Raw genomic sequence first — 26,925 nt, 5'->3', positions numbered from 1 at the left:
ACAGACAGTACTGTTGGTGTCGGCGTTGTTTAACGGTTGTGTGTGCAGTTGTCTGGAGATCCTATTAACTTCGCTAGAGTACATTTAAAATAGGTTTGTTGTCAATTTACAGATAGTGTTTGGAGAATTGCAAATTTTTGAAGGGATGGTGAAATCAAATAGTTTAATGAGTGTTGCCTTACAGTTTTATGTGTCAGTGTCAAGTTCATTTATAAAATATTAAACTCTGTCGAACGTGAGTTTTGTTTTTGAAAATATAGCTTTAGTAACAATTTTGAATAAAAGAGTGTGCTTATTAAGTAGCTTATAAGTATGGGTGCAATAGGAAAACAATTGTTGTGCCTATTGTAACATGCATTCATCATATCCTGTTTGTGTCGTTAGGTTTAATAACCATCAATACATGTTTTATTCAACCACTTTTCAGCTGTGTTTTAATTAGTTGTGTGGAAAGCTATGTGACATTACTTTTTAACTGACCATTATGGCGGGTCGACATACAAGTGTCCAAAATGGAACCCAGTATCTCACATGTAGAGTGCAATATCTTGATGATACTGATCCATTTTCATCAACAAACTTTCCAGAGCCTACAAGACCACCAAGTTACACATTTAAAGTTGATCAACCCTTGTGTGAACAAGTAGCAGGTGTTCATAGACTTTTGAAAGCACCCCATAAGGTATGATATCATTTTTTTACAAAAGTTTTAAATAATGAATCAGATTGGTTTTGATATTAAAGAAGTTAAACAAAATTATAATGCAATAGCTGTTAACAGTATTTGGATGACAACATTAATGTAACATGTCCTTTATTAAATTGTACCGTAAAGGTAACATTTTAAACTTTACTTGTACAGCTTGGAGACTGTACGCTGCAATTATCAAACACAAGTGCCTACTTGGATTTGGATTTATCAATTTCTGAACAAAAGGAGGAATTTGAAAGCTTTTATGCTGAAGGGTAAACATATTATTCTATAACATAACATTTTGTTGATGAATAGCATTTAAAAATTATAATGTTAGCTTTTTTATCACCTCAAAACTTGTGTGCTTGCCAGCATTCAGGAAACAAAACTTTAATATTTTCACATGGCCTTCACTGCATCAATGGCATGTGAAAGTTGCCCAAGATGAGAAACAGGAAGCTATTATTTCAATTTGTTTGTCGATAGCCATCAATTGAATACCTAATTTGTTGTCTGCTTTTCCAAAACTTGTCTGCATTTGCTGCTGTAGTGTTTTAAGATGTATATGTAAAGTTTGTCACAACTTTTAGTAATGAAACATGCTTAACAAATCATTACAAAAGTGTTGCAAAAATGCCCAGGAGCAAATACCTACCTTAACAAGCAAATTATGACATACCTGTGGTTTATGTGGTTTCAAAAGCTTGTTTTGTATGTTTCTGCTTGAGCAAGCACTGTTGCTGAGCATCTATGGAACAAGCTTATCACTTGAAACAAATTTACAACTTGTTTTTAATGTTGTAAAATGCTTTGTTGTATAGTGTTTTTTTAAGTAAAAACACAACGAACATTGGGTGGAATAAGGTTATCTGAATAATAAAGTTATTTTCCCCAATGAACATCGATTAAAGAACATCTTGTGTTTGTGCCTCAGCAAACATTGTCCATCTCTGTATTTGTCCTCAAGTCTCCTGTTTTGTTTGCGTTTTTAAGCGATAGTCACACTGTCCCACATAACTCATCTTCCTGTTTGCTTTGATTTTACACAGAAAAAGAAACTCCATCATTATACGAACCCAGTTGTCAGTTCGAGTCCATTCCTGCATAGGTAAGTCCAATAATGATTTTTTATACTGCTGCAGGATTGGCAAATTTTATCAACATTCCTTGTCATAAGCATTTATAGCTAAAAAGGTAAATTGCTTAAAGGACATGACCTTTTGCATTTATTACATATGAAACACTGTGATTTATAAAATGGTGCTGTGCATGTCCTGTTACAAAGCCTTGCCTGAAGGGAAAATTCCAAGTGTGAGATAACATCATTAGTCTATCTACCATGCTGGTGATATTGCTTTTGGAACTTATAACCTAATGCACCTGCTACAGTTTGACCCAACTAAGTGTTATCCCAAGAGACAACATATGGACACATTTGATATCTACTGTTAACTTTGGTTGTGTTTAAAGTACAGTAGATGTAAATCCTTGGAGATTTCAAACCCTTTATTTTATTAAAGTATAGCTTAAAGTTTTGTGATTCATACCAGCATTGCGTATCATTGTCCACAGTCTCTATCGGAAACCCGTGGCCATGTTATTTCAGCCTTTTGGTCTTTTCCACAATGGTCATTGTGCCAGCACCTATTGTGGGCCCAACTATTTTCCAATTCCGCCATCACCCTTTGTTTTATGGTGTTTGAAGATAACACTGCTCAGTGAGCACTACTCAAGTGGGCCACCCTTGACAATAGTCAACAGAACAACCACAATTTCTGGTGGTGCAATTCTACCGATTTTGTTATCTTTGCGTTTCAAACGCCAGGGCAAAATTTTCTTTGAAATGACAAGTGCCATATGTGCCAAAACAGTGTTACGATTCACCGTTACCAATATGTGTGGAAAGCAATTTAGTCATAATAGGGACATGCCCTTGTTAATTTGGCGTTTTATGAGAAGGCAAAGCTCTATCTGTTGTTTTATTTGAGCACAACGGCCAGCGTCCAATCGCCTGATTACTTTACCACAGTCGGGACGTTTGATGTAGCTGGCCTACATAGCCGACATTGTGGAATGTAATTTATGGCTGCCGCGTATCACAATAAACACGAAAATCTCAGCCCCGGCGCAAATCCACTTCAATTTGTTCACATTGTAATGTAGCATCCTCTTACTGACACAAAGCGTTTTCAAAACTCATAATGGGCACCTTGCTTGTGACCGATTGTCTTGCAAAAGCTTTTTATGGGGCTTAAGATGATTGCACGTTGTTTTCATAGCGCCTTGAATGGCGACGATAGGCGATAACCACAATGGTTAGTAGGGTGATTTAGTGATTATGGTAAGAATGTATCTGGATTTAGTAACATCGGCTGTGATTCCCTCTAATCACCTTCTGTCAAGCAAGCACGTGTAATTTCGGTCGCCCAACTGCAGGAAAGACTGCTTTATCATTTCGAGTTTTAAAAAACGTGTTGCCACAACACTATAAATATGAAAGATTGTTAACTTATTTGCATCAGATGAATATCTTATTTTGTGCAAATCTACGGTTGCACACCACACAGCAAAATATAACATTAAACCATTTCTTTTCCTTGACAAATGTTTCTTTTAATCTAAACGCTTACTTTAAGACAAAGAGGCGTTTGTTTGTTTTTGACAAAGTAAGGCTAACAGACTAAAATTTACTAGTAAGATTTTGTGCAACAAGTCTTCTTGTGTTTTACAGAAAAGCTTTACAATTCGAAGGGACGTGAACTTCGCCGAGCTCTGTTTTCGCTCAAGCAAATATTTCAGGTATGTGTGCATTCTTCGACTCGGCCGAATGCAAAATCGCTGCGCGCGTTTCGAGACCTTGGCTTCGGGCGTCAGTCACGACGTCTAGGCTTTACAGAAACTCTTATACCACGTTATTCGCGGCCCACCGCTACAAACATTCATCTTCATAACCGACCATTTACATTCTGTAGGCATTTCAATTAGGGGTCGTTTGGATTTTCGCCATGCTGTTAGTAACTCGTTATGTCACTGAAGTTGTTGATTTGGAAATTGCCTAAATGTCAGAGCATTAGTTGATTATTTTCAGTCTCTACCGTTTTTTTTCTAAATTGCACAGTCTTTTTGGATTCTATTTTGTTGAAGTATATATGAGAAGCGACTTTCGTTTGCTTGAGTAAACTATTGGCCAAGAAACAGAAAACACATAACAAAAGATGACATACTTATGAATATTTGTTGGTTTAAAGTAGCGTCTTTTCGTTGTTGAGAGATTGGACGACGGCCTGACTTGCTCCCTTTTAAAAGGGATAACATCCGCTAAATACTTTCAACCTGTCATTAGTCGTACTGACGCCAGTACAAGCAATTTCACGGTTGTGATACTTTCATTGGAAGCATGTCGTATTGTCGTCCAACGCCCGCCCCACATAACTTACCACCCTGTACGGACGACACTTTGACTGGTCAATATGTTTGGCCCTGGCTCAAATTTCAGCTCTTTTGTGATCCAGAGTCTTGCTCGTGTGATCCGAAAGTGCTTTGTGATTCGATTACACATGTTCGTAGTGGCTACACGCTATTCGTTTCCAGTTGAAACATTTGGCTTAGGCCGAGATTGCGTAGGCTTTTGGGCACGGGCACTTATTAGGTCGACCTGTATGCCACTGGAAGCTTCGACAGGCCTGTTTGCTTTGGCGTAATGGTAATTTGTAATGCTGATGGATTGTGACCGTGGCGACATTTGACTTGGCGGAGCTCCGGTAATCGAACGGATGCTCTGCTCGGTAATTACACGTTGAACTAGATGGGCATTTAATTATGATTGTTTACACATAAAAATTGGTAATTATCAGGAAACAGGCTAAATAGGTTCGAAACCGAAGCTGGTACTCTGATAGGAGATAATGTGTAATTTCTCATAGACAGTTTGTTAGGGTAAAGTCAAAACTTTGCTTTGGCTCGTACACAAATCGATTTTCATATATGCAAGGTCAACTGATTTCCTGCAATCAAAATATTATGACCTTTGTAACCGAATGAGTCCTAGCAACAACATGCCGGCATATTTTTTGTAGAATGATAGACGCGTTGCTAAAATTCTGGCACGTTGTGTTTTTCGCGGATGACTGCATGCGACACGTGCCATCAGCCGATGTTAGGCAGCTGTGATTATTACGTCACCCGTCAAGTGTCTGCGAACATCATCGACTATTAACAAGCAATTACGCAATGAACAGCGACCCAATTGCGGGCGTAAAGCAAATGAACAGGCGTCAAAAGATATACACAGCCGGTCGCTGTATGACTTAACGCCCCTCTAAGATACCTACGAAACGCTTAATGACTATGCAAGTATAGTTATGCTGAGAGATTTCGATAGGAAATGCAAAATGCATATCGATCAACACGTGTTGGAATCCAAACACCAGGGCTTTGAACTTTGTCGGCAGGGCTATGGTTTTGCTTGGCCTTTCGCTTGCGATTTTACAAAGCCTTTTGCGTCTCGTGCACTTCGCTTTAAGTGTGTTTGCCATTCCTGCGACGCCGATACGGATCTGAACTTTGCGGCGACTGCGCTGTCAGGCTCAATGAGATTAGGGGGTCCTTTGACGTTTGTTCCAAGTTTCACCATCGCAGCGGAACTGCTGCACTTGTGCGACGTGAGGAGATAATCTCACCACTTCTACCGCAGTGGCACTGTTTGTGTACAAGGGGTTTTCTTAGATATCTTCTGCAGTCATTAAAAAAACTTCAAAATGGCAAAAATCTCACAGCCGTTGTACATGGTAATATAAAGTGTAATATGATAAATATGGCATACACGCACTTTATTTACCCAGTAACTGCTTGCAAATGCATTTAAGCTTTAAAGATGAAGGTCATAAACTTTCACTGACCGGACACAGCGGCAAGTGCGTTTGATGTAGTTGACCATGACTGTTGATTTATGAGCCGTGATGTTTTGACAAACAAGTTATACGACCGATATGCGCTTGCAACTGCATCGCCGAACAGGCATGTCCAATTGACCCATTATGTCCAGTAAAATCGTTTTATTGCTCCGACTGCTACCTAATGATGAGCAACGACGTGCCTAGTTTACTGTTTACGAGGAATGTTATCTAAATATTGGTATGCTAGATGTTCACGGTCAGTATTTGGATGCGTCGTAAAAGTGTTTGTGCAATTTGTGAACAGGGTGCTTTTTTGTTCAAATGTATATAGTCAAAGTCATTAAACCAACTTTTTTCACGAAGCTTTATTGATCTGTAAACAAACGCTTGAATCCAAAGCGGTCGTCAGGTAATACATTGTTATGTGGATATACCCCCCACCTCTTCAGGTGTCATTGCACGTTGGTAGCTTTACACGACAGCACATGCAAAGTGCCAATGCGTGCGTGACGTCAAATACCGACAGCCCAAAATGGGAAGCTTGTAGGATTTAAATACAGCTGGGGTATTTTGCATTTCACGAGTGAATTGTGCTGTCCCTGTGACAGTCGAACAAAATGTCTCTAAAGTTTTAAATGTGTCGTTTTTCGCGCATTGACTCAAAGTGCTGGCATTCGACTGGTCGGGTCTTTAGCCTTTTCTAAAAGTTGTTCTTGCCTTGCTGAACGCCAAGACTAAAGGCGGCAAATGCATTGGCAAACATCGTCAATAACCGTTTGTAAACACAGCTGAGTGGTTCTCGGAGGCAAACGAAACAGTTTTAAAGAGCATGAACTTTCCTGTAACGTTTCTCACAACATACGCAAAGTTTACTTTCCCTATTGTTGGCCTGCTTGGGATGTTACTCTACTGTTGCAATCGCAAGTGCATTATTTGCGATAATCAGTTGAGAAAATAGGCCTCGCTATATTATTAAGGCGCTTCTTTCTCATGCAGGATGAATACTAAACAAACTGTTTCAAACTGGTCCCCTATAGGGGCTAAAACAAATACCGCGCGTTGGTCGCAACAAATAGCGACATCCTTTAGTTCGGCCTCACACATCGGTACATTTAACTTGTCACTAATTGGATTTGGTAAGAATACATGTAGTTGCACAATCTGGCTGGAAAGAAACACTTTGATGCGCACTACTTGTATACATATTAACCGGCTCTCTGTAAAGTGATGGATCAACAAATAGTGGTGACGTGCGCTTTTCGTATGATTGACCGTGTCCGTCTCAAATGGACCTACGATGTTTGTGTCCTAACATTCCGACTCGTATCAGTGACCATCGTTTTGCAACATAAAGACCATGCTTTTGGGTGCAGCCCAATGGCTCTTTACTGCGGCCACTCAAAAAAGACCAGAAAATTGTCTAATTGTCGCCAAACACGTCAGCGTTTTTTCAGTTATTTTTCATTATTTGCCTAAAAAGGTTAGGACTCTTGGTTGTAACAAGAGCTATGACCCATAACAAATCAAACATGAACCATTGTGTCTGCGCGATGTTGCGTAATTGGGTTCGTGGTTAGGGTTGCGACTTGTGCATGAGCTTTGCTGCATTAGTGACCTGTTGCAGCCGACAGTTTGTCTTAAAGGTTGATGCATCGGTAACCTCCAAACGACTTGGGATTTCCGCGACTTTTTGCTATTTCCGCCAGATATTCACGTGTATCACGATGTCAGACCATTTCGAAATCATTTCCAAAGGTTCTTAGTAATCCGTGGATGTTAACTCGAAATTGGACGTTGGTGCGACTAAATTAACTTCGGATTTTCTATATTTAAACTTCGGTTCATCACACAGTTGGAAAACATACAAAACGCACTGTTCACCTCGCTTGTCCCGTATTTTGTGACCAAAAACATGTCATCGGCGATATACGTCACGTCCGAACATTTCGGTTTATATAAACACATTTTTTATAGTGCTTTAAATTCCATTTGTTCTGATTTTGGCATTTCGGCGTATCTGGTATCTGAGTAAACACTCCGTCATCACCTGACAGTTGTGGCCTTGGTAAACGCTCTCTGGCCCATGGAAAAGTTATAAACCGTGACTGAAGGGGAGATGAAACATAAAACCGCTACTTTGCCTGGCGCCAGATTTTTTGCAGTTGTGTGAAATTTTTTGCAGCCTTTGTGCGCCGTTAAAGTCAACTCACAAAATGAAACACTGTGAAAATCAACCGCTGAAAAGAAACTCTGTAGCCGCAAAATGCTTTTTTGTTCAAGGAAAGTGTTGAAATTGCGAATAGCTTTTCCTTTCTACCACAACCGTTAGCAAATTCAATTCCCCCCCCCCTTTTTTTTAACCAGTATTGCTTAAAAAATGGCACATTTAAGGCAATTGTTGTAGTGATCAATGATATGTTGCTGTTTTCAACAATCTGGCCCTATGTTAAAAAACAAGCAAACGATAGCTTTTACGTTTAGAGTGACCAAACTACGTGTTGCCGACCAAACTGGCATGTGTAGGGCATTCGTCTTACGAAAACTGACACCATACAAGGTTTATTGCGTATTTTCCGGATGTATAACAAGTGCCCGAATCCGTATATTTAACAGCGGTAAACGTTATTGCCCACTTTGCAAATTACGGGCCGACCTTTTTATCCTGTTATGATTACGCCACAGTCGAGAGGTCCAGCTCCTTTTGTGACCTGCAGACGAGCTTTTGTGTTTTCAACCCGCCTTGCTTCGACTTGGCCATAATAGGCGACACGTCGAAGATTTTTATTTGTACTGGGAGGTTTTACGATTTTAATTGTTAGCACCGCTACGTCAGAAGTTAAGCAAATGCGTTCCGAAGTGAATTGCGTCTGGATTCGATCGCTGACATTGAAAAAGCTGAGAACGATTTACGGTTTATAAGGCTATGCGGTTTATGGGTGTGTAAAACTTGCGGCTTCAATATCCGAAATGTTTGTTAACGTTTCAGTTATAATCGACAAAGCTTTCCCATAAAGCTATGTTTGGATCCTGCAAACTTTTCCAGTTAAGTGTTCGATTTTTAGCGCTATTGCGTTATATTTATATACTTTTTTTTCTGCTTTTACATTTTAGATGTAAATTTTATACATTTTTTACACGTCATATGTTCCCAATACCATCATGTATTTATAAAAGCACGATGATATGTAAGAAAACCAATCAAATACTGTGGTATTAGTACGCTTTGCTAAAAAAACTGATCAAGTGTCTGTTGTAAATATTAAGGCAGTTTTGTCGCGCCAAAATTACAAGTAGTTTAAGCCGCCCGCTGTGATTTACCTTGGCCGTGGTATGCGGGACGTAGAGCTGTGATCATGTGTCCGTTGGTCTAGTCAGAATTTCAGCTCAAGTGGAAGTAACGTTCTTAAATTTTGTTTCCTCAATCCCACACGATTTACTTCGTTAGCTTCTTCATAGTCCAACCTAAACAACTTAAATTGTTTGCCAGTATTAAAACATGGTTGGAAGTTGGAACACAAATCAGATTATGGCCAGAAGATCATTATGATTTGGAACAAACCATTCAGTAACTTTTTGGGCCTTTGGTTGACTTGACTCCGTAGCTATTCAAATTTGTGGTAATAATGCGAAAAAAATAATGGATATTTGTTTGTTGCGTAACATCACATTTTTACAGCACGTAGTAGAAACTGTGTAGTTAGGTGTTTTGACGGGCACAACTTTCGTGCCCTGTACAAACAGGCGCGCTTTATTCCAGTCGCGTCACATATCAAATACGAAAACAACACTACAATCACGGTGATAATCTCAATCCTAATTAGATTGAAACCGTCTCTTTTAACCAGGCATTCCTTCGCTAACTGGTAACCCTATCACTGTTTCGCGTCCCTTTTAGCTTTTGTTGGGCATTTGAGTGACCTTTCTAGGTGTCAGTTTCTGCGCAAAGGCTCCCTGTTAGCTAACGGTGTCAGCTCATCCATGTGAGTGCGTTGTGCCAAGGTCTGTGGTAATCGACGATGTTGAGCGCTAATTCCTTCCACGTAAACCCCGAATTAGGCGAAACCAATGCAGCAAAAACCTGCAAAAACCACCAAAGACTGCGGTATCGTGCATTAGCGCCTACTTTGTTAACGAGTTGCCTTTGGGCTTGGTCTGATGTTGTGTGGCTTAAACAATGTTTTCTCACGACTTTGTGGTGAGAGTCATATTGTGTTGCGGGGAAAATACTCAAGTAAATACTTGATGTTGTGGTAACATGTATAATTCTGTTGACTTGCGTCGTGGGCTTAGCAGGTGCGTTATGGGACGCAAAACATTGGATTAGTTTGCAATGTAGTGTGTCATCGGTACTGGCTAAATTGAGTAGGCGATTGAGAAGAGACCGCCTGCACTAAAACAAACATGTAAACGGCATCTTAAAGACAACGACAGGACGCTGACTCAGCCTTATGACGGCGCAATACTGGACTTTACGACAACTCGGGACTTTTATGTCGTCCAAATTTGACACTATGTCTGTAATCAAACTTGTTTTTAACGAAGCACCTTGCTTGAATTTGAATGCGCGCACTTGTGAAGACAAATGACTGTCTGACTTCAGGCAGATGTCCCGCGGTACCGGACACTTAGTGAGTAATGGACAACACCTATCCCGTATCCAAATATAATGTAACTTTTTCCTCATTCGGTTACATTGGTGATTAATGATGACCACCTCATGAACTTATATGTGGTCGGTTTGTGACAATTGCGGTCAGTGTTGAACTTGCTGTGAAAAGGGAAACTGTTTGGCAATGTACAAGGAAGAAATGTTAACTTGGATCTAACATCCACCTAGCGTTCAATAATTCATATTGTGCCGCCCTTTATAGTAGCAGCCGATTGACGGCGAAAGGCAGGCAGGCAAGCATGGGCGCAGACGCCGTCACGTGCTTACGAACAGGGCCAAATTTCCAGGTACGAGAATCTCCTGACTTGAAATTAACTCGCTAATACACTTGAAGCCGGGCGTAGTTAGCAGCGTCTCGCGAACAAATTTCAAGCGGCTTGTGATGTTTGTGTTCTGTGCAGTTAATTCATGCGTGAAGGAGTATTGGTTTGGTGCGGCGATAAACCTGTGCGTCATGGGTGATTTGCCGTGAAACAACAGCGCTTTATAGGGAGATAGAATCCCGCCGAAATATGGTGTGGCATTTATAGGCCTGTCGGCACCTACGCTGTACTTGGACCCTGAAGTATTGCTATAACATGATTAAATACCTAAAATAACTTGAACTTTAGGATCGTTCGTGTTTGTGCAGGAACCAACAAATTGCGCAAAATACTTTAAGTGCAAATACCGTATAGGAACATGACCTAACGTTTTGCATGCATGTAACCCCATTTCCGGTTAAGCTAGTGCTGCAGTTCAAGTGTAAAGGTCCGGGGTGCAATGTTAAGGAAACTTAAGCCTTCCCAGGGTTGTTGCATGCTAAGCGATCCGTACAAAACCACCCAGAAATGCGAAGTGCCTTACGCGGATTTAGCATTACCGAATTCTGGATGCACTGCAGCGATGGAATGGTGCCTTTTTGGTTCGTCATGTTTTGACTTGCCTTACTTAGCCGGGACAAAAACGCGCCAAATATGATGGTGGTGTCAGTCGAGTGAGTTTGTTTGGCTTTTATTGTCAAAACACGAGCCACATCCGTGTGCGTAATTACTTTCAAGCGATTTAACGATGTTTTTCATTTCTACGGCCTCTTAGTAGCATTGTGATGTTAAATTGCCGCTCTTTGACCGCATAGTAAGCGCGTTGTCTTAAAATATGAATGATTTTAGTCAAGCATAATTTCAGGATATTTGCGTTTGCTTGAAATGAAGGTAAAATAATCAAACTAACAATGACACACATTTTATGTGGATAACGCATTTCGTTGTTGAAATCATGAAAAAAAACAGTTTTAAAAATATAATTGAAATAACACATATGAGTCATTGTCGTAGTTCAAGTGCCTATTCGCAATTATCAAAAGGACACCATCTATTAATGGTGTGTTTTTGTATGTGGTAATGTCGTATGTTGCAGAACTGCCCGAACCTTGCTCGATAAAATGGTCCTTCTTCCAATTGGATCTTGCTCGTTACGGCTGATTGACGCCAAACGTGCTGTGTAAATTTGAAATTCGACGCTATGACGTAATGCGATTGGAATGTACACACCAAACCGCCTCCCTAATAAAACAACAGTATCAGTTTTTTCACTACATGTTACAAACTGTCTACTCTAAATTCTAAACTCCCATAGTTTTAAATCCCACACTGCTTAACAACATTTTCAACTATCCAAATGCATTTCAACAGCCAATGGCATCACTGTTCGATATCAATACTATGTGGAGCGTGACAGATATCAACATCAAACATTGGAGAGTGTTTCATTAGGAGATACCACGCTGATATCACTGCGGGTTGCACTCTTAATATTCTTGGACTCATATTGGCGTTAGCACTTATTTGAGTCGACTGCTTTCAGGGTAAACTTGCTTCGCGAGAGGTTGTTTGAATATCGAGCCGTGTAGTGTGTGCTTAACCCTTGTGACAATCGATAGGTGTGTGTTGCAAGTTATAATTACCCGATGGAGTTCAGCTATTTATGCTTGTGTTTGTTTTTATTGAACCGCATCTATAGGAATTTGACCATAAATGCGACATTTATATAACTTGACGTTAGACATTCGTTCTCTGTTGCAAAATTTGTTAACAAGACTGTTGTTCATATTGAAAGTTTTTTCATGTGCGGGATAACATGATTAAAACATGGGTTAGTTTGTTAAAAAAGGCTTATAAAGCTATGGTTTCAGGAACGCTACTTCTACGTTAAAAAGTTGTGCTATTTGGAAACATCGCACCATGAATTGTAAATTATATTAGGGCCGTTTGCCGTTTTCAATTATGCTTTTGACATTGATATTTGTCAAAAACCTAACGCGTAATTTTAAGCAATTTAGTTGGTTTGTAGACTTAACTAAACTCATTTACGAGGTGCTCAAGTCGCGTCTCGAAAACGTCATGCGCATGACAGCTTTGTTTAAATATCCGTTGCTTGGCAACAGTCCAAACTTGTTATTCTGCAGCGCCTTGCGGTCTTGCGAACACGCAGAGAGAGATAGGCGAAAGTCGACTAGTCGCCGCCTCCGTATGAATCGCATTCTCGCTGAGCATTTTCGTGTCGCCAAAGCTGTTCAGGCATTGTTTGTAACGGTACTTGAAACGCCTGGTATGGAGAAAAGGCTTTCTCGTGTTGAGCTTGCCATATTTGGTAGCACGTTTCGGACACGTCAGTGCGCTGCGTGTTGATTTCGCGGTTGTGGCTTGCACCTTTCCGCTGTGTTTGGAACTTTCTGTCCGCTTTTGGTGTTTTGAATCGGATTCTACCTCTATGCTCTTTTAACCTAGGCCTGTGTTGAGTGACAAGCGTCTATTGTTTTCAATTTGACTTGTCTGGGAACAGAGTCACTGTGACGTGTAAATTATATGTTAAGCGATGTCGCGCTGAACAAAGTATGAGTGACTGTTATGTTAAACATGGCTGATATTTTTGCACAACATTACATAACCTAATACCTTGTACTTACACATTTACCTTTTTTATTTTTTTGATGCGTACCAATTCGACGGCTTTTAAGGGTTTTGGTCTGTATGCAATGTTATACAGCAGTTTAGTCTCAGTTTACCTTATAGCTTACCTATTAAAAAGCTTGATTGACTCACTATTTTTCATGTTTAGGACGACAAGGACTTGGTGCATCAATTTGTTAATGCCGATGGCCTCACTTGCCTTATCCAGGTCGGTGCTGAAGCCGATCAAAATTACCAGAACTACATTCTGCGAGGTGAGTAGCTCCTGTGTGGATAAATAACAATACGTAGTGGGCGTGTTCCACCCCCTCAGCACACAGTCCTGCAAACTCGTGTGGAAAGAACCTGTAAACAGCTGTTGTTGTTATTTTGTTGCACCGCATGATTTGCCGTGTTGGCACCACCATAAGGATATTTTGTTTGTTAAACAGAGCGATTGGCCACTCCGTCTATATTATCTGTAATACCCCGTCAATAGACAAATAGGTAATGTGTGTAGGGAGTTGGGCCAAAGTTACGCAGTAAACGCTCGATTGTTGGGTGGGATCCTAATTCTCCATCAATATGTTTCTTTGCATATATTAGTCGTGTAAAAAAAAATTTTCGTATTGGTTGGTACGGTACATTAACACATACCAGATTGGCCTGTTTGACACCTAAAAATTAAAGACCAAAAATATATATTTTGCTGATGGGGTGTTTTTGTATGGACACATACAAAGCAATAATCTCGGTTTCTTGTGAGCAATTTATGAAACAATAAATTACTTTAAGTTGGTTGTTTCTGTTTCATTGTAACCTTTGTAACACAAGATTGTTGGCAGAAACAGGCTTGTGCCAACACGCTTGGCATATGTTGAAATTAAGATTGATCATTTATCAATATGACAAAAATTTCTGTTTGAGCTCAAAAAGGCTGAAACGCCAATACACAAACCTTAAATCGATACCATTTGATCTTGGTTTCGGACAAACTGAAATACCTTGCATTTTTCTTAGCTCTTGGTCAAATTATGTTGTATGTGGATGGAATGGATGGAGTTATTCGACACGATGAGACTGTTCGCTGGCTTTATTCATTAATTGCTTCTAATGTAAGTAGTGCTTCCTATTCGGGTTACAAGTACAGAATTTTGGTTTTAGTAACCTTTCTTTGACTAAATATGAATGCTATGACGTAGCGATCAAGAAAAGTAAAAACAAATATATATGGCAGTGCAATTAAGCAAATTTATGTCTAACAAAAGTAAGGTTCTTTACGGTTGTTTTTGTTTGTTTAGTTTCGTCTTGTTGTGAAGACGAGTTTAAAACTGTTACTGGTATTTGTGGAATATTCTGAAACCAACGCACAAGTCCTAATCGAAGCTGTCCAGCACGTATCTTCCAGACGAGGTAAGTTACAGTCATAGGTATTGATAAAGGAAAAGTGTAGCTGTCGGAAAAGTATCAAACACTTCAGCTACGCACTGTTGGCGCCCATACTGTTACCGAGTTCTAAAGTTTGCAAAAGACATGTCACAGAAAAGTTAAAAAATTAAGCAGCATTGAATTAAAGTGATAAAATTAAATTTGTTACGTTTTGAAAGTCTGTAAAAAACGTTAAACTGTCGAGTTGCAGTTACTTGCACCCGTTTGAACTGCATTTTTATTACAAGTCAATTTCGTGCAAAAAGTCGCCAAATTACGCCCGAACAACGCATTCGAGTTCATTTATGTTACCCACAGCCAGGACATGCCATGTCTAATGACCCTAAGCACAACACGCTGTTATGTCAGCGTGGGAACTTTTGACCAAACATAGTCGTGAGCAATTTCACATGACGTCATATCGGTGCATGGTTGCCAAGGTGACGTATTACGCGGTACTCCAAATATTCGGGACATCTAACGCGAAAAATTATCGGCTCGTCTTACGCTTTGGAGCAACATATTTGGTGAAGCCGATTTAATCTGTTTGAAGTTCGGCATCTGCATTTGTGCATTTCTAGGCGAAATATTTGAAGTTGCTAGCACTGGGGACATTCCCATTTCTTGTGCATTGCATTTTGTGCGGAGATACTATATTTGGCATTTATGGAACGTTTGTATTGTATTAGCCCGCCATATTTGGAGCAACGTAATGGATGTGCTTGGCGAGAAAGACGGAATTGATTCTGAGTTGCTTGTGTATGCGATGACGCTCATCAATAAAACGCTAATGAACGTCGCTGACCAAGACACTTTCTATGACATCACAGACGCTTTGGAAGAACAGTCAATGGATGCTATTGCTCAGGTTGCTATAAATAACTGGTTACATTAGTGCTTCTACTAATGTGTTTTTGAGGTTTTTTGAAATCGATCACTAAAAGTGATTGCATGTGTATAGACATATTAGGTCTTTATTTTTGCAACCAGTATCAAAATATAGTTGCAAAATATTTTCTTGTGAAATGTTTTTTGTATTCAGGGTAAACTGGCCCAAACATATTTTATTAATGTGCCGTACACCCAAAATGGTTAAAAATCAACGATTTGCGTAAATATAGTAAACTTGGCGGTGTTTCACCTTTTTATGAATAATGGTCTCATTTTATAAAAAAAAAAAATTTTAATTTGGCAAGGTTTTAGATAAATTTGTCAAAACATTAAAAATGCCTTTTAATGTATGTTTGTTTACCACTCCTTTACAAGTTGTTTAATTCGTCATCACAGAGGCATTTAAACAAGAAAGGAAACGACCTGGACCTTGTGGAACAATTCAAAATTTATGAGGTAAGTAATAATTCAATTCCAACTATATAACGTGGTTTGAATTTTTCCCAACATTCCTTATTTATTCAGCTTGCGTTAAAACACGAAGATGGGGACGAAGGTGTTACTGGTGATGTTTCGACCACTGCTGGATCTGGCATCAAGTAAGCTCAACCTTGTGTGTATTTTGCAATAAAATGAAGCATTATGAAATATTATACAGACTCAAACGTGTTTTATGTAGTTTTTGTTGATTACTACTGTTTAGTCTTGACGTTATGTGGTTGTAATCTTATGGTGCTGTAAACATTTTTTTGTGAAATTAAAACCTGTTTTTATGTTTAAAGGTGGGACAGGCAACGCACAAAGTCCGAACTTTCAGTTGAACGAAAGAGCAAACGGCGCAACTCTTTAACAAACTTCCCACCCCCAGAAGCGGTAATTGAAGAACCCCCTGCCCCACAACCTGTGTTTACCCCGCGAGAACGCAGGCGTCAAGAGCCCCCGGACCCAACAAAAAGCCCCAAACCCTGGATGCAGAGAAAGTAAGGGAGTTGATTTATACTTGAACGCAATCAAAAAACGCAAATGTTTAACAGCTAACAGAGCAAAAAATCGCCTAATTTGACAATGTTGTCTGTGTGTCCTTGGTTATAAGCAACACCGACTTTTATTTGCCACATTTACCAATTAGCGACGAGCAGCACCAAAAGCAAGACGCAGGTCCACTACAAAAGCGACAGAATCAAGCACGCAAGGACGCGAAGCAACCCACCATTGTAATAAACGATGATACTGAAGTTACAACTGAAAGCCGTCATCGGCGTCAGAGAAGGTTAATCGCTTTGCGCCACTAGGGTGCCGATCTAACCCCCCTTGTGCCCCTCTAACTCTCGTTTTGCGCATTTCCAAAATCGCAACCCGGTGATTTTGCAATGCGCCTTGATTTGAGAGCTTTTTTACTAACTGGAAACAAATCTGTTTTGCTGGTCAAACAGCATCGTGCATGCCACGATTTTATATTTGTGATTTCTACAGGTTTGGCCACTCGGTGGCGGGCACGAGTCCGGTGAATTTGAATACGACCTCGCCCAGTCCTGATAACAAAAGGTGTGGTGGCAGTACTTAATCATAGATGTGATTTGCTAGCTTTACTGTGACAAGTTGAGATTTCGTCCTTCGACGTTTCTCAACTAGCAAAAGGCTGACTGCCGTATAAATGCTTAAATAACTTGCTACAGCTAAAGTATTAACAAAGGCTTGTATTGTATAAAAGTTGACAAAGTATGTGAATGGGAAAATCAGCAATAAAGCTAAGGTTAGAGCGTCATATTCATGACGTTTTGCATGCAAAACTTTCTGCACATGCACTTGGTTAAAACAGGCCTTATGTATTTAAATGTTTTAATCGATCTCGAGGCCTTTCTTTTCGGCGATCGACCAAACTGACTCGCTTAACAACCCGCTTTATATTTGTAACATGTATAATGGTTGAAAATTGAAACAAAAATGTTTGTTTTTCCTGTTCACAAACTTTGTAACCTAACCAACCCCGGTACCTAACACTGGCTCGCATGTAGAATGCATAATGGTGGTTCCGCCTACTCTGCTCTGCACACTAACTCCGTGACGTCATCGAACGATGACGATCTCGCTCGCGAAAAACGACGCCAGGAGCGTCTCCGCAAATGGAACGAGAAGGAAAAAAGGTAAAATGCTGTGCCGCATGGGATTAATCACTAATATGTTACTTTTGTATCTTTTTTGTGATTCTCCATGAAACTAGATTTTAAGTGTTTACGTACGATTGAGCTCATGTTCTTGTAGCACAAAACTTTTAGTACTGCACACTTTTTAGTCACCACAGCTAGATTAATAGTTGAAGACACGTAGACCAAGTTCTGCAGTATATGTTTCCATGCACATCTCCAAGCGGGTTCTGTTGCAAGTACTTAAAATATTGTGAAGTTTCGTTAAAAAACCCCGCTTTGGATATGCATGTAAACATATCATTAGTTGCACAAACAAACGAACCTTTATTACCACATCAATATTGTTTATGTAATCCATTCTCGGTCTATAAACCGGGTATCGTGACCTAATATATCTTGCTCTGTGCAACGACAGCTATCGGAGGCAAAATAGGCCGAAATTGGAGGACATTGCAGAGTCTGAACGACTTATGCTAGAACGCAGGTTGTATGCAAATGCTGCTCACCATCTTGCTGTGCTTTAATGTGTGCGTGTGAAGTCACTGTAACATAAAAATCACACCGTCGCTTCTGCATGTAGATTTTGGTTTTGGGAAATGTGCAGTGACATATCTGCTTTATGCGGATTTTAGCCGAAGTGATAGATGATGAGATTCCGTGCAATTTAGGACCATTTACCCAAATGTTGTGCCGTCCGATCCATGTGGAATGTAGTTTGTACTTCTTAGACTTCTAAATCGTAACACTTCTCAAAATTTTTTAAATTGATTTGGTACATAATTGCGAACAAATAGTAGAAAACATTCATCTTGTCCTGTGCATGGGACTTTACATAAAATTTGTCAGTTTGTATTGGTTTAGTATACTTTGCTATCTGAGTGCTTGGTCTGGACATGAACTGTTTTTGTATGCGTGTGCTTATGTGTGTGTGTTAACTATCCTCATAAGTTTGAGTGCTTCAACTCGAATCTAGATTCCGACCTGATGCGTGCACAAATCATAACTTCTTTTGTTTCATTGATTTTGAAGTTCGTGGCATTTTATTTGTCTGTGTGTCAGTGTTGTTTTGTGTGATTTTTTCTTTTCATTTTTTGCCATTTAAGGTCTCGGGTGTACACAAAAGCATCATATTCTTAGTCTCAATTTTTCGTTAGTCTCAAATCCACAATAAAACGCTCAAACGAACACATAATTGGACAATCCAAAACTGGACAACAAATCGTTAGCTCACCTTAACCTATCCTGTAGTTTTTCTGTGATTTGTAGCCTACATGATTCTCTAATCACCTTGTTAAAAAATGTCTTCCAACATTCCCATTGTAGTCATTTAATCCAGTCAATGTTTGGCAAGCGAAATTGAATCACTTCTTAACGACAGTTCAAATTTTATAACATTGATTCAAAACATCGATTCAAAACATCGTCAATTGCACAGTCACACCTGTAGTAGGCTACCGATTTTAGTCAAAAATCACATACAAAGAGGGTTTATGAAGGGCATAATTTAAAACAAGATTAAAGTGACTATAGCAGTTCATAAAATCATATTTAGTTCAACATAACAATTTATGTAGATCAAATTTGCCACATCAATTTGCCTTCCACCAGCTATGCTCACTTCCAATTTGACACACGCACAAAAAGATGTTTTGCAATATTGCACATTTTCACGAAATAGTTGTGATCAAAATACGAAAATTCGTTGAATGCGTTTATTTAGTCAAGTGCACTTATTTCAATTTGTAGATTTAATTGTCAGTAATTCCTCACCCACTAGTAAAATCTGCTTTTACAAAAGCTCTTTTTACTCCCATGTTTTTGACACTTGTCGTGTGTTTTCCAGACGTACTTGCTTGGAAAAATCTGCGGTTCCTTCCACCGAAACTAACGGCTACACGAATGGAGGTAAGTCGTGTCATCGTGAATGTTGTCTATTCACGTGAATGTAATCACGAAATTGTATTCACAGTGTTGCAAAATGGTGACGCAACAATTGAACCCCCTCCTCTTCCCACTCGAACCTCATCAAACAGAGTCGTGGAAAATAGGAGAAAAGGTGAATTGTTCATGCTCGAGTTTTAAAAACAAATTTTCATAAAATATTTTTTCTTCAAGAACGGATTCGCATCCAGCAAGAACAACAGAGACAACAGGAAGAACTACAAAAACAGCAACAACAGCAAAAAGAAACGGAAAAGCCCGATGTACTTAGTAATGGTGACGCAACCGTCGTAACGACTCGACACAGGCGGCGGGCCGAAACGACCCCCTCACCCCGACAAACCCCCACATCCACTGAACCGCCCCCGTGCATACCGCAAGAAAATGGCGAAACCTATTTCCCCGCGTCACCCACTGAAATCGCAAATGAAAAACCTTTTTCGCGACTCGACCGTAAGCGGGACGTGACGTCAGAGCCAAGTACTGACGTCATCGCTAAGGATAAGAAGCTGATCATGGACATGTTGTATGCAAACCAAGAGGTCGCATCGAAGCAACGTGAAAGTGACGAGGGCTCTGACGTCACACCGCCTGCCGAGAGTGCCGTCACTGAAAGTTCTTCGAACGTTAAAGCGATGGCCGATAAATTAAAGGCCACAACGATAGACTTATCCAGTCGCCTACGACCGCCAACCACGGAACCGACAAAGCTGGAACCGGTTGAGGCTCCACCTTCTCCGGTTGTGGTTAAAAAGGACAGTGACGTCATGTGGGAAAAGCTGCTAGCTCAAAGATTGAATGTAAGTCTCTGACAGATCAGTTTACAAGACATATCACATTACTATTTGGCTGTAATGTGAAAAAATGTATAACCTCATTCATACATAACTGTTTGTATTGTTTTTTATGCAGAAAGGACTCTCGCTGGACGGATTCGACTTCTCTGACGTCAGCGACAAAGATGACGTCGATCCACTGAAACCTAACGCGCGCCCATCTTTGACTGGCAGCGGACCTCCCCCACCCCCGCCTGCACTTGGGGGAATTCCCCCTCCACCTCCCCCACCCATGGGTGGCATACCTGCCCCACCTCCACCCCCTCCAATGGGTGGTGTACCTCCCCCACCTCCAGCGGCCAGTCCCTCCCCTTCGCCACCATCAAATAAAAGAAGAACTGTTCGACTCTTCTGGAAAGAGGTTGGTCACAATATATAATGTGTTGACTATGCAGAATGTTTATCTTCAGATATTTTATCTATTGACACATTTCCGTTTACATTGTTGCAGCGGTTTAGCCGTTGGTTTCTGTGCACGCTTTTGTTAAATTGGTACATTGAATTAGTTACATGTTACACATGTGCTTAGGAAATGGTTACTTAACATTGAGAACAAAGTGTTTTGCAAACACAAATTTACCGTTAAGCACAGTTTTTTTGTTGTCTTTGTTTGATATTTTGTTGGCTAAATATGAATCAAGTTAACAGTTTTTTTTTCAGAGGGGCTTACATTTCTTACTTCCATTTTTTCTGTTTTTGCAGTCATATTTCTAACATTACCACTTTGCTATTCCAGGCGCAGTCAGTGAATAGAAGTTTACCGAGTCAGAAGAGCGTGTGGTCGGACATCGATGAAGTCAAGATAGAAACTGACAGGTTTATCAGTTTGTTCGAACTCAAGTCAAAGGAAGCCCCAATGAAGGTGCGTGTCATAATGCGTGTATGTTCATATGATTGTGACCAATTGTACACAAGACAAGAAATTTTAGTAAATATATGATAAGTACAAGTACGTCGAATCTTGTTACTCTTGTACACTGTTTAAGGTTGTAAACTTTGGACAGGGTAACTATGGCAAATTCCTTTGTTTGCGTATCAGTAAACATATTTCATGTCAAGGTTAAACTTTTTTCTTAACCTAAACTACAACGATTTTTAATGGTCCTTTATGGCCATGTATTCATTCTATATATTTCGTGATTCGTACTAAACTACAACTGTAGCTTTTTACAGCTTGATTGTTCACCTACTCAGTTATATACTAGAGTTTTAAACCATTCTCTTATTCAATACAGAAACAGCAGAGTGAAAAGAGAAACGAGTTACGGGTTCTTGACATGAAACGATCAAACGCAATCAACATCGGTCTCACTATATTCCCACCTCCACGCACAATTAAGTCGGCCATTATCAACATGGACGAACGGGCTCTCACTAAGGAACAAATTGAGGTAGGTTTAAACCACAGATGTAAGTGGGCCTGAAATTAGGACCTAAACTAAGAGTACAAGCCGATTCCGAATTTGAATATTCAGAGGCCGAATTAGGCCCGGCCTATTGTTTCTATGTTTTGTATTGTTTTATGTCTAAATTACACAAGAACATTCGCTATCGGAATATTTAACATTTTAACCACGAACTGTGCTCATCTCTAACCCCCTATTTTCAAATTAAACCCATGTGGATTAAATTTAAAAAATGCCACCAGATTAATCTCAAAATTTTTTTTTATAAATATTCATACAGGACCAGATTTCCAAGTGTAGTGCCTCGGTTGTTGTATAAATCGACATTTGCCCAACGTTGTTTTTCAGAAACTTCTAACAATGATTCCAACAGAGGAAGAAGTTAGTTCTATCCAGGATGCTTCACAAGAGTCACCAGATGTCGCACTTGGGTCAGCCGAACAATTTCTTCTGACCTTATCGTCGATATCCGAACTCGAAGCCAGACTCAACCTGTGGGCGTTTAAACTCGACTATGATCTGCTGGAAAAGGTTTGGTCACTGTTTTTAGTTACCTAGATTATCTACCATTATTGGGCTAGTGTTAATCGCTTGTTTAGGTCCAATATGTGGTATTTTTTCCTCAAATTCAGTATTTTGAAAACCAAAACCATCTGTCGAATCAATATGTTGTAGAATGCACCCCTTACAACTCTACTATATTTCAACTTTGTAAAAGTCTTACAGACCAAACCAATTTTATTTTCATGTAAAAACTTCGTATTGGTAAAAGCTGTTAATTTCAGGAAGTCGCAGAATCTCTTCAAGACTTACGAGATGCGATTGATGAGATTCAAAAAAATAAAACATTGAAACTGATTCTCGCCACTCTTCGATCCATCGGCAATCTTCTGAACAACACTAAGGTTGGAACTTGCACCAAACCGTCTTTTTATTGATAAATCGTTACATATTTTATGCTTTCGAGAGATTTGTTTTTTTTTATCGCATATAAACAAACTGGTATTTGCTTTTTACTCAACTCTTGTAACAATATCATAAGCGGATGTTGAGACGTCTGTAAAAGAATGTAGAATTCTATATATTACAAGCTTTATCCATTAGTTTTATTTTTGATTAAGATACTTTTGAAGGTACAGTATTCCTGAGAATTAAGGCTTTTATTGTGTTTTTTCAGGTCAAAGGCTTTGACATCACGTATCTGTCGAAAGTCCCCGAAGTTAAAGACACACAGCAGAAGCAAACCCTGTTACATCACGTGACACAATGCGTACTCGATAAATTTCCCGACTCGAGTGATCTCTACTCGGAACTCGGCTCACTTACGCGCTGCTCCCGGGTAAGTATCTGTAGAATTGCTTTCACTTTCAGGTTTATTTTTGTTCTTAAAGAGGTTTTAGACAAATTTTTTCTTTGACGTTTTTAAAAACAGTCACTTTTATATTTGGCGACCTTTAAAAAGGGATAGTACTTTTGTACGTTAGCAGTGAAATAATCACATGTTTCTCTTGTTATCAGAAAATCTGTTTGTGACTTGCCCGTTACATTATTGTGCAATAAGCAAGTAATTAACTCGTCATACGATTTTGCTGTGATTGCGTATAAATTTGAGTGAGCAAAACATAAGCCGACCGTTGAGCATCAAAATTGCGATACTCGGTACCGAGTACTCGGGTTCTGGCTCGGTTCGGCCCATCCCAAGTAATACATCAGTACGCTTTTACACGTCTTCAAACCCAAATTTAGTCATAACATTTACTTGTGTCTTTTTTAACATAACTCCTACAATTCCATACAGTGTCGGTCTTCTAATATCACTAGCATCTTTAAATAACAATTAGTTTTTCTCAAAACTAACATGTTTTAAATTTCGTCAGTCTGATTTCGACGTTTTGGAGTCGACGCTTGGCAACCTGGAGAAAAGATGCAAGAACTCGTGGGATTATTTGAAGCAAATTGCAAAGCACGAATCCAAAGCAGCATTCCGCGAACGACTTTCCGAATTTCTTATTTCACGCGCACAGCGAATTATCACACTTAATGTACTACATCGGCGACTTATTAACAGGTAAATAAATTCACCAGAATTGGTAGAGATTTTATGCGAAGGTTAATAGATAAGTAAAGTGGGAAAATAGCCTTGAAACAGTGCTGATTGTGACTCAAACCTCAAGGCTTTGCATTCAATTTTTTTTACATCTTGAAAATAGAAAATCGTTTCCAAAAAACATATTTAGTCAATAACGATATTTTTTATCTAATAAACGACACAAACGTTTTCGAACTTGTGATATATCACATGTTGGAAATCGTTACAAGAATGGTAACAAAATAGGGCATGATTTCCAGAATTTATGACAAAATGTAGTCTAGGTAAGGTTTTGCAGGACATTTTTACCTTGTCTTAAAGTTCTAACAAATGCTTTTCACAGTAAAGTTAACCGCTGCAAAATCTGCGCTTACAGATTTAATGGGATGCTTCTCTACTTCGGTACTTCCCCAAAGACGATCGAAACCATCACAGTGCAGGGATTCGCTCGACTCATATCCGAGTTTGCGCTCGAGTACAAAACGTCACGTGATCGGGTCCTCTCTCAAAAGCGCAAGAAAAACGTCAAGGACAAACGAAACCGAACCCGGGGCAAAATGATAACAGAGGTAAGGCCAAAAATCTAAAAACGGTTCTTACTTGTCATTTTGTGGTTGCACGTTAAAAAATCCCGTCGTATGAAAGTTCCGAATATGTGCACTGTGTGCAAAATATTTTGAGTTTTTAAATTCTTTTTGCGACTTTCGTTTCGGAGTTTTGCGAAATATCTTTGTTTTCCTCTGCTATTTTCTTTATATTACTTCTTTCTGTCGAAGGAAAATCTTTTTTCTGATGACATAATTTCGGATGATGATCCGCTCTTGTTGTATGTAAGTCGTCTTTTCTTTTCCACATCCTACTTTTTCTTTTTATAAGTCAATGTATTTCATCTTTATTCGAGTAAAACCGTATCACGTGACATTTTACCAATTGCACAGAGTGAAAATATGTTTTTCTATTAACCCATAATTTGGGTTGAACATAATTAATGCAAATAGAAAAGCTATAAAAATATTTCAGTAAATCAGAAAATATTCGTTTTAAAAAAAGACTTTTATATACATTTATAATTATCAATTATTTGCAACTTTACAGGTAACATAAACTCCTAAGGCAAATAAAATTAGAAAAATCACGAAATCAATATTCATAGGGAAAAGTATATTTCTATTTTAAACACTGGAAAAGTTTTTTAATTTTTCGTTTCCTTATAGACTCGAAAATTTTCGGCGACCGAGGACCAGATGAAGCAAAAACAGATGGAAAGTGTTCTGAGGCCTACCGACATTCAGGTGGAAAAGAGAACCCGTTCACGATCGAACAGAGGTAGAATGAGGACGTGCCAAAGTCGAGCAGTGAATTGTGACATGAGAGATTAAGATTTGTTGAGTTTGCAAATAAAAGCTTATTTCAACGACTGAATATGTGGACTTGGGTTTTTTATTCCTTTTTAAAACTTTGATCGTTTTTCCGAAATCGAGTATTGAATATGTTGTTGTAAAACAAAACCCCTAAAATGTTCTAAAACTTTCTTGACCAATTCTACATTTTGGATATCATAATACATTCCTTTTTTTGGTCTAAACAAAAACATTTTGAATTTGGGATCTAGACTTACCATTTTTTATTCAGCTCGAATGTCTACGGATAGTGTGTCGTCACCTGCTGCGCCGCCTGTGATGTCACCGAGTGACGACATGACTGACCAGATCATGGAACAATTGGTGAAAACCGCCACACAGGCACCAAACAATCGATCAGCTCCAGTGAGTCGGAGAAAAAGATCTCGCAACGCTCAAAGAAAATCACGTGAGTTCTATTTTGACAAACTATTTTTAGGGTTGGATTACTCCTTAGGCAAGAATTAAGTCCCACATAAATGCCCTGTTTCGAAACTTTCCTGGTCCTTTTGCGCAGACTGGATAAGGACTTTTTTACGCGTTTCAAACCCAGGCCGCTTCCGAGGAAAATCCTCATTATGTCCGTATAACGTTTAATTTAAGCACCCTGGACCAGGCCAAGATTCTGTACTTGATGGAGAAATAAAAAAAACTCAGGGCATTACAAAAAGGGAGACCCTGAGTGATGAAAACTTCTATTTGTGTAAAATTGCCACTATAGCTCGTCTTACTAAGCGTTTGCATTTAAAATCACATATAATCCCGAATTTCAGTTAAATTGCCACGAATAAAAGAAAATGGGCCTTTCATATATTTTCTTTAGATAACACAAACGTTTCACCATTTAACAAAAACACGTATGTATAAATCTATTCTGTTTGCAAATCGATACGAGGGAAACTATTAAAAAGTCAAATCATTTCCGTGGTCATAACCGATTTACCTTTACCGACGTTTCAACTTCCTATTCAGGTCGCCTTCATTAGGGTAATAACAGCGCAATTTTGTCAGAAGAGCATAAATCTAAAGTTTACTTTCGCGTCGCCTCTTTCTTTACTGTTGTGGGGCAGCAAGTTGCATCCCTACTGATGGTTTTCTTTCATTTCACGATATTTACACTTAAATACTGGTTTGTATCGTTTGCTTGGTAAATCCAGTTTTAACAATCCTTCGTTTTTAACCAGTGCGACGAACATTGAAAGGAGGTCTTACTGACGAGGAGAAGGCAGTGATAATGGGAAAATATTAACTCAATCCGTCATCTATTTTTTTGACGTCTCACGCGACGTCGCATGTCGTCGTTCTGCCCAGTGTTACTATAGTATTGATGACGTCATCCTGCCACTTCTACCCGTATAGATTTTAACAACCCAGCGTGCACGCCCCTTTCACATTGTGATTTTATGTATGCTTTTTTGTTGTTGTTGATTTTGTTATTGTTGTATTTTTTTCTTTTATTGTTTTTTTTATTTGTAGAGCATTTTTACAAATGGACACGCGTATCTTTTTGTTCCAATAACGAGAAAACAAAAAACTAATTACATGTTGTTTTAATTGATCTTTCGCTTGATCAATAAAAGCGCTCTTTAAAGCTGGTGA

At 39.2% G+C, this 26,925-nt stretch overlaps 1 protein-coding gene across 5 annotated transcripts; it reads left to right on the top strand.

Annotated features, from left to right (window-relative positions):
* Positions 1 to 400: 400 nt before the first annotated feature.
* LOC145204495 (FH1/FH2 domain-containing protein 3-like) lies at positions 401 to 26,925 on the top strand. 5 transcript variants are annotated; one of them, XM_080077072.1, is made up of 30 exons: positions 401 to 682; positions 863 to 966; positions 1,744 to 1,802; positions 3,426 to 3,493; positions 13,358 to 13,463; positions 14,209 to 14,303; positions 14,490 to 14,601; positions 15,306 to 15,484; positions 15,904 to 15,963; positions 16,033 to 16,106; positions 16,290 to 16,487; positions 16,637 to 16,777; positions 16,981 to 17,052; positions 17,523 to 17,651; positions 18,070 to 18,138; positions 19,498 to 19,559; positions 19,624 to 19,710; positions 19,770 to 20,395; positions 20,508 to 20,792; positions 21,168 to 21,293; positions 21,667 to 21,822; positions 22,186 to 22,368; positions 22,623 to 22,742; positions 23,015 to 23,176; positions 23,715 to 23,905; positions 24,303 to 24,495; positions 24,703 to 24,756; positions 25,141 to 25,252; positions 25,559 to 25,735; positions 26,511 to 26,925. In XM_080077072.1, exons 1-30 carry the CDS (start codon positions 485 to 487, stop codon positions 26,573 to 26,575), a joined length of 4,263 nt encoding a protein of 1,420 aa, XP_079933198.1. In that variant the 5' UTR covers positions 401 to 484; the 3' UTR covers positions 26,576 to 26,925. The 5 variants fall into 5 exon arrangements, with proteins under 5 accessions (XP_079933198.1, XP_079933201.1, XP_079933200.1 ...); XM_080077075.1 differs by lacking the exon at positions 16,637 to 16,777; XM_080077074.1 differs by lacking the exon at positions 18,070 to 18,138.

This window comes from Phallusia mammillata, chromosome 8, assembly GCF_965637545.1.
Source record: "Phallusia mammillata chromosome 8, kaPhaMamm4.hap1.1, whole genome shotgun sequence".
Classification (NCBI taxonomy): domain Eukaryota; kingdom Metazoa; phylum Chordata; class Ascidiacea; order Phlebobranchia; family Ascidiidae; genus Phallusia; species Phallusia mammillata.
This window is presented reverse-complemented; position numbering and strand designations above follow the sequence as displayed.

What these genes read in the sequence shown, in the direction of transcription:
- LOC145204495 (XM_080077072.1), top strand. Translation starts at nt 485, where the DNA reads ATGGCGGGTCGACATACAAGTGTCCAAAATGGAACCCAGTATCTCACA. An exon ending in GAAAGCTTTTATGCTGAAGG is followed by an intron (nt 967 to 1,743) that starts GTAAACATATTA and finishes GATTTTACACAG; the next exon opens with AAAAAGAAACTCCATCATTA. An exon ending in CCGTTCACGATCGAACAGAG is followed by an intron (nt 25,253 to 25,558) that starts GTAGAATGAGGA and finishes TTTTTTATTCAG; the next exon opens with CTCGAATGTCTACGGATAGT.